This window comes from Limulus polyphemus, unplaced genomic scaffold (genome assembly GCF_000517525.1).
Source record: "Limulus polyphemus unplaced genomic scaffold, Limulus_polyphemus-2.1.2 Scaffold2365, whole genome shotgun sequence".
In the NCBI taxonomy this organism is placed as follows: Eukaryota; Metazoa; Arthropoda; class Merostomata; order Xiphosura; family Limulidae; genus Limulus; species Limulus polyphemus.
The window spans coordinates 71867-80844 of NW_013667975.1; the positions used below are offsets into that span (position 1 = coordinate 71867).

Below are 8978 nucleotides of genomic sequence, written 5' to 3' on the forward strand. Positions count from 1 at the left end.
ACAGTAGAGAGAAAAAAAGATATACAGCCATAAAACGAAACTATAAACTTGGCAATTAAGCAAAAAAATCTGTCTGAAAACACATATGAACTGTAAGACTGCCAATTGAGAAGTGGTAATCATTTGCAAGATTAGATAGGGCACTAGTTACAATGGGGTAGTGTTGCACTACTATTGTTGGAGGGTTGCTGAATAATCATTTGCATAAAGAACAGTCTCCATTACTAAAGAGTTAGATAGATTTGAAGTTGTTCCATGATCGACTAACTCAGGTGAAATTGTATACAAGACTAATGTTGTTGAGATTATGTCTAGACTGGATAAATCTTGTTACTTACTTAACATGTTAACTTCAGACTGAATCAAGAGCAACTACAATTACTAATGTGACTAGTAATTTCCAATGAAACATAAGAGGTCATAACCTCAAGAGAACACCTGACTGCCAGTATAAAAAATACCTATAATATTTTGCATACTCTGAGTGGCCTTGCAGCTATCTTTCTCATGTGAAGACAACAAGTGGTACTCTAGATTAATAATACAGAACATTAGATAACCTGAACAAGTTGAACTTAATGACCTTCTTGACCAATATGTTATGTGAAAACACAAATGTTGAAAAATTCTGTAGCAGATAGCCTAGTTGCTTTGCGCCAATAAACTGCAAACAGCCAACCAACCTTGAAAAATTCTTATAGCCATACAAGGAGATAGAAAATACATGGCATACTTGTATACTACACAAGTATCATGTTACCAGCAGGACTACATGCAAAACCAAATGTGTAATTAGATTAAAAAAAACAGCATTCACTTTTATTTCTCATGAGATTAATTTTTCATTGAAATATTGTTTACTATAGGTGGTTATCTAGGTAGGTAAAACAGAAGTGAAAGAAAGAATAATTCATTTACATCATTACGATTGTACTTAATGTCAGTAAATTGAAAATACATTCCAAAAATTATGCTGCACTAATGTTATTGAAAAAATGCTACAAATGTACTTTGACTGCAAAACGTGTACATGTTCAGCTTAAAGTTTCACAACTTATAAATAAAAGTACATAAATTTTTGAGTCAAAAATCTGTCTGTCAGTATGCTAATACATATACACACTATTTTTTGAAAAATAAAAAATAAAACTTGTTACAGATACAATCACATATTATTAATATTAGACATATTTTGAACTCTTGAGAAAAATCAATGTTTAACATGTATCAAAATTTACAAAATTACAACTTACGCAATTTTGGAACCATCTCCAATTTTTCCCTCTTTTACATAAATTCCATTTATTTCTCCAAAGCAGGTAAAAAACTTCCCAACAAAATGCTGAAAATATAACACAAAAATGTAAGTGCAAGTTAGCTTGTAACATAAAATTCCACATTTCATAAAGACATTTTTTAATTAATTTCTGACACCCACATAACCATATTTTATAAAACATTTTCTCTAATGCATAGCAATTCTGCCTCTTCATGCATGTACAAAATAATGGACATTACTTCACCACAAACACAACACAAGAGAGATAGCACACACAAGCATAATTTACAACATTTTTCCAATAAAAGTAATTTTTGGCAAATGCAAATACTTATTGTTTGATTTAGATAACAGTGTTTCTTTTATTTACAATGAGTTGTCTTCTTTAATTGTTGGTAGGCAAAGTGATGATATGAACTTATGGTAACAAGATCATAGACACCGAGTCTTTGCACAATAATGATACACTTTTATGAATACAAACTGTGCAACTAAAAGTGTAGCAGTATGCTGAAATATAACAGTCAAGGCACCTAATGAAATTATTAATTTACCTTCTGTTATGTATCCAAGAACACAGAAACATGGATGAACTATCTTGTCACATAGTGAGATCTTGTCCATTTGTGGAATTCCTGATCCTGAACACCGTGTGGAAGTTGAAAATACCATATTCATTTCTATCATAGCAAAGACAAGCCATTAAGTGGGATATTTCACCAATGGTTGTTGGATGCTAAGATTAACACTTTAGGAGCTCCAGGATAAGCAATCCCAGTCCAATGGTTCTTCTGACCACACTTAAGTTCAAAGATGTTCAGCACTGGTGTGAATACTGTATGGTATGTTCTGCCAAGGGAAAGAACCAACTAAGACACGGGAAACTTTTGGGTCTCTTCTGCAATGGATAGCCCTGGATATTGTTGGTCCTTTCCCAGACCTTAAGAGGTCATCAGTACATACCTGTCATTATTGACTGTTTCATGATATGGGTTGAGGCTTATTCACTGGTCAATACACTATTAAAGTCCATCACAGATGTGGTGGCAAAGAACTGGATAGCAAAGTTGGGAGAATAGGAAGAATCCACATGGATCAGGAAATTAATTTTCACAATTAACTATTAGCTCAGCTGCTTAAAGTGTTAGGTTTGGAAGAATGGATAATACAGACTACTAAGCACATGCTTGCTAAGTTTGTTAATCTTGATAGAACCAACTGGGATGAACATTTGTCATGTGTGATGATAGTGTATAGAGCACTGGAACAAGAATTTACTGACTATTTGCCAAATATGCTTATCTTTGAGTGGTAAATACTTCTCCCCTACAAGAAGACATCCTATAATGTCCTCAGGAATAAATGGAGTAGTTAAGGTCAATGATAATTGATGTTTATAAGTTTGCCTGACAAACAGCTAGGAAAAGCCACTTGATGACAGAAGATATGCTAGTGTGTAGATTGGGTATGGTTGTAGAATGTGCTGGCAGCACTGAGGCAACTTGTATCTGGCAGAACTGGTCTGTACTGTACCTGATACTCTGACAAGTTGGTCCATTAAAGTGTTGATCAACAATGTTTAGGAAAGGGCTTAGCCACATTTGTTTTCCAAACTTTTGGGCAGAGTCTGAATATGCGAGGTATCTGCCAGATATTGTATGATAGCTGTTTCATCAATTATAATTAGGACAGTTGTTTATCCAAAAAGTCAACAGCTGAAAGAGCTTCGCGGCCCTTACTTTCCAACTTACTGAACTGAGTTTGAGAAAATTTATGAACAAGATATTCAAGTGATCACCACTCGAATATCACTAGTTAGGACAATTATTTGGTTGAGAAACCAATGACTGAAAGGGCTTTAACACCCTTACTTTCTAATCTATCTAGTGGTGGTAAGATAAATATATGAACCACATTTGATTGAAAAATCAGCAACTGAAAGAATGTTATGATCCTAGCTTTCCAAAGCATCCAACTAGTAATGTGAAATACTATGTATGTTTCTCTTTACTTGGGAAGTTTTTTCATTCTAGTTGCCTTTGTTCTCTATAGCAGGTAATATTTACTCTGTCCAAGGAGATATTGTAGTGATGTCTGACATCCATGTTGAAAATGTCAACAACTGTAATATTCTTCACTAGATGAGTAGGTGATGTTTTTATGTTACAACCAATGAGTTATGTGAGAGTATCACCAGTCACATGGAGACACTACCATAACAGAATGGATACAAAATTTCTTGAAAGTTCAAAACCTCTATACTTTCAGAGTTCTACTTGGTTATTCACCTAAATAGTTCAAAGGAAATCCATTTTTAGAGAAAAATGCTGTTGATCAATTCACAGGTCAAGTAAAGATGATCGTCTCTTCGGCTATTCAAGTAAGCAAATTTTTTTGTCATCTTAATAAAGATTATTTTCACATTCCATCAAGGTGTCAAGTCTACTTACTTCTCAAACAGTATAAAAATTAATCAAGTTTTCAAACCCAGATTACTCTGTACACTTCCTGTTCAATACTCCTGTCATTAAGCAGACCTATCTAATATATACAAGGAAATAACCTGAAAATACACCACCTATTTACCGTCCCACTGACATGTGAGTCATCTGTTACAATGGCTTCTAATTTTAGAACAACTAAGTAACTCCACCTAGTGAAATTACATTATCTTGGCACAAAACTATAAAGGCCAGTAGTATAAACCCTCAAGTGAAATTTACAACCCTGATGCTGGATACACATGCATGTGGGTTTTAAATTCTTTAGCATTTAAACTTTAACCAACAACTGAATATGTCAGACTAATTGTATGAAGACAACTGAAATAATGTTATGAAAAAAAAAAAACTGAAATACATTAATCATAAAATGATAGCAAAACAATTTTGAGACAACTAAGAACAACTGTTGTTTTATTGCTTCCTATTGTGTAGTTGTTGTCATAAGGTATAATTGCCAGATGCCAAATTTATAAAAGGACACACAAGTAGTAAAAAGTGTAAACACAACATTATGAATAGACCAATCTTTTCTTGACTAGCACTGCCTCCTTCTATTGGCACAAATTTTCCAGGCACGTCACTAGCTTTCCACCTCCCATTTCTGCATATTCTCATGCAGCAGCTATCCACCAATAGAAGCATGACACCACTCCTACTGTAGCCAGTGCCCTCTTCACATCTGCATTTATTAATCACTTCGAGATTGGTCAGAAAACCTACACCATATATCATCTGAAGTGGGGAGGCTGGGTGAGAAATGTGCAAGTGGTAAAAACTCTCATACTCCAGGGGGAAAAATGCATTGGAGAGTCTGAAGAACTACATCACTGGAGACAGTGCAACGAGTGACCATGAAATCCTATTTTAAAAAGCATAACTGTTACGTCGATGAAGTCAATCAACCAAAACCAGACGACATCTGGAATTGTACATCAGTTCCATGGTAGGAAGAGACTCAGTGCTAAAGCTGCAGAGACGAGCAGCAATCTTTGCCTGTTTTACTCATGTTAGTCCATGAGAGTATCATCCGAGATGAACATATTTATAGAGCAAAATATTGCTAGAAAGAACTACTAGCAGTCCTACAGAACACCCCATCTCTATGGCATGCATAACCCAAACCTGTGATGAAATTATTTGATTATAGATAGCAAAAAATACAGATACACACAACCAACATCTGGTTGCATCTGGAATTTTACATTAGGTTCGCAGTACGAAGGGCTACAATGAAATGGACAACTAGTATGGTCGCAGTATGGACAGTGCAGATTTTCCCCCCCAAAAAAGTATACCTGGTCAGGCACCACTTGCCACAGAGTGGGATCCACAATTCAAAAAGAAAAAAGGACACTGGAAAGTGAGAAAATTTTAAAAACAACAAACAAAAAACATGGCATAATACCAAAATGCAAAAATAGAAATAAATAGTAAAGAAAAACAAAGTCAGTAGTATAACTGAAAACATCGACAGATCCGCAAATAAAAACTAGCACATCTGTACAGTACTACTAACAATTGAGAAGTGATTAATGAGTGCAGATGTGAAGATAGTGCTGCAAATGATAGGAGTAGTTTCGTGCTCCTGTTGGTGGAGAGCTGCTGCATGATCAGTAGCATGTGAATATGCAGAAGCAAGAAGTGGAAGGCTAGTGACATGCATTGAAAATTTGTGCTGATGGAAGGCAGTGTTAGTCAAGAAAAGCTATTTTGTGAGGAGGTAAATATCAGAATTAATATTTGATAATTATTTACAATTAAGAGAAATTAACATTCCCCATTAGATATTACAATCACTCTATTATTAATTAGCTTTCTCAACATGAGCTCAGTCAATTTGAATGACCATGTGACCTCTATGTATTCATTCAAAGTCTTTATAGATTTGATACTACAAACGTTTAATATAGTGTGTATATTTTCATAAAATTTGGCAGTCTTTCAGTAAACATCATACATCTTTCACATTCAAAAAAAATAATATTTTTTAGTGAAATATTTTTAATAAACTAAAAAAATATTTGTCCTTGAATATAGAGTAGTTGTTTTGAATAGTCCATGTGCAAAATTATTTTCATACTAAGATTATAAATACTTTTATTCATCTCAAAAATCTCAAATTTCATTTGCATAATCTCTGAAACCTCCTAAATACATTTCAAATGTTTGTTTTCAGTAAAACTTTATATTTTATCTGTTATTTTCTTTACCCTAACTCTATACATAGTTGGTCCATTTGACTGACCTCGAAACCACCAAAAAATGAAAATAAATCTAAATTACCCCATGTGTAACTACTATTCATGCCATTAGAAGTTGTAAACCATTTGGGGAATGTACAGCTCATGTTACACTATCAAACTACCTTAACCACGAGCTACACGCATGCGTGCCTCGTGAAATATTTTTTTTATATTATGATTTAGTTTACTTAATCTAACCTTAACTAACCTAAAGAATTCCCTATTTTTACATTTTAGTTACTTTTATAATAATAAATAAAGAATAAACATGAAAAACAAGAAATAAAGTACTTACCAAAGTATTCTTTTGTTTTTTGCTGTCAACTATCGATGACACTTAACACTGCTTCTTTTATACTAATGGTAGTTGTGCATTAAATAATTTTTATTTAATTAAATAATGCACCAAAGAACCTAGAATAATAACATGACAATTTGCTCTAACAATCACAATTTTTCTGGGTTTTTAACTATGCGACAGGAGCCATTACAAATTCATCCAAGGTAGTCTTTACCTTTCCTATGGGAACAAAGCCTGTACTACAAGTGAAATTTATTATTAATAACAGAATGTAATATAATATGTCCTTTGATAGATGAAAACCCTGGCTTTCTATTGGTTAAGGTAATATATAATTAAACGTAAGAGAAAACTATTAACAAATCCTGAAAGAGAGGATGTGACAGGTCGGGTCGGATTTTCTATTTGATATCTCTGTAATCTAACAAAACTGAAGGCTATAAAAAATATTGTTTATCTGAACAATGACAATTTTATAATGAGTAACTTGCATTTAATTTCACAGTTATTGGAGGGGTAATGGATAAAATAGAGAAGATACCTAGAGAGAATGTGTCATATGTGTCACACTAGGAGAAATTCAGGATTTTTTCAAATATTGCCTTATAGAATTAAGAACTTAAAACTTATATACTATTAAAATATAGATTATTAACTAAGATATTATGCTATACTAATTGGTATATAAAAAATGAAAAGTAGTTTAATAAAATTTTGAATGTAAGACACTAAAACTTTGTGTCATGTGCAGTAAAGGATACTCATGGCAATAGGGTTAAAGGTGTTAATTAAAGTACAATAACAAATTTGATTAACAAAAATACCTTATTCTACTGTGTCTAAACTGTCCATTTACTAAGTCTTTTTGGTGGTACTATCTTCAAAGGCTTATCATATGCAGATAGATGATTTACTGTCCCTTATTGTCACTTGTTGTCCTCACTGTGGGAGTTCTCTAGATAATTGGATTAGCAAATCTATTGATTGCTCTGTCCTTTGTAATAATCTGGAAGAGATCTCAAAAGATCTTTCACTTTGTACTGGCAAATTCTTCTGTGAAATTACCCACTTGGCCATTCTCTCCCCAATGTAATTCCAAAGATCATGACAGATGACCTTTGGGTTGGAACACCAATCCATCTAGATTCTTTTTTTACTGCAGAGTACAGTTCCTCCTAGCACCTGCTTAAATTTTAGAGTTCATCCTCTTTTTAAACAGTGATTGTCCAGCCATGCCACATCACCTTGATGAAATCTACTCTTATCACCCTTAATATGACAGTAAATTATCATTTTACCACTGACTAATTTCAGTCTTTCCTGGGTAAAGTGATGTATGACATCAATGATGTTCCTTAGACTCTCTGCATTTTTGTGTAAGACTCTGTTGAGTGATTATCTTCAGGATATGAATACAGAGGGTCTGATGACACTTTGAATTCTCTCCCAGACATCAGTGATGATGGTGTGTTGCCTGTGGCTTCATGTATTATCATCCAATAACTTTTAAGTAATGGTGAAAGATCTTGATTCCACTTCTTCTGATGTTCATTTACATAAATGGCTAACTGATTTAAAAGTGTACAGGTGTATATCTCAACCATTCAGTCAGAACATAAAACTGAAGGACTGTTGCTCTCGTCTTCTTTGACACACTTCCACAAACAAGGCTCATTCAATGTTCCATAGGCATTCTAAATCCATAAACCAATTCTCTACAGATTCCCTGCACCCAAACCAACATAGTTATTATTATATTCTCCCACATGTCTTCTTAGCACTTAAATGTCCAGGTACTTGAAGGTGGTGGTGATGAGAGAGTGTTTCTGAAATAGAGACTGGAATTACCAACTGTAGATGTTACTTCTGTTTACTGGTATCTTTCCATCTCTGACATAAAAAACCTTCTTGTAGGCATATTGAATCCCACTGTGCCAGGTATGTCTTTGGGCTGTATGGAGCAATTATTTGCCACATGTATTTTTCTGCACTAATCTTGAACCACTGAAAAATTGGTTTTAAACTTCTATTTTTTGCCTGAGTATCTTTCAGTTGAGTATTGGACCACATTAGTTCTTCATCATCATTTGTGGATGTCCCATCTTGTACTATATTCTGTTCTACTTCAGGTTGATCATCTTTATTATCTCTTTTCACAATGTTTGTATTCTTCATTAACACATGGTCTCCAGGATAATGCATTAGCATTTCTATGATTCTTTCCAGGGCAATATACACTATTAAAGTTATACTCCTGAAGTTTCTGTAGCCATCTTAATATCTGGCCTTCTATTCTTTAGTATGTTGATTTTGCAGTAGCATATACACAGCATGGTCACAAGTACATAGACACCACTATTTCAGAAAAAATTAAATTTTTCAGTCATATTCACATGAATTGATATATTTATAATTTAATTAATATCTAGTAGATCTTCCTTTCGCTTCATGGAGTTCGTTGATCCTTTAGGGCATCGTGAGAATCATCTCGTCAATTTTAGATTGTAGGATGTTTGCCCACACTTGCTTCAAAACTTGGAGTAGATCACTCTTCGAAGTTGGTTTTTTGGTTGTTTCTTGACTTGCCGGTCGAGTATGGCCCAGAGGTTTTCGATGGGGTTCATGTCAGGAGATTGGCTCGGCCAGGGCGA

At 34.0% G+C, this 8978-nt stretch overlaps 1 protein-coding gene across 1 annotated transcript in view; it reads right to left on the reverse strand.

Annotated features, from left to right (window-relative positions):
* The window catches only part of LOC106466735 (serine/threonine-protein kinase 31-like), an 89363-nt gene that overhangs the window by 68466 nt on the left and 11919 nt on the right, over positions 1-8978 (reverse strand). Inside the window, exon 3 of the mRNA XM_013927038.2 lies at positions 1254-1342. Coding sequence (XP_013782492.2) covers positions 1254-1342 — 89 coding nt within the window. The remainder of the gene's footprint in view (positions 1-1253; positions 1343-8978) is intronic.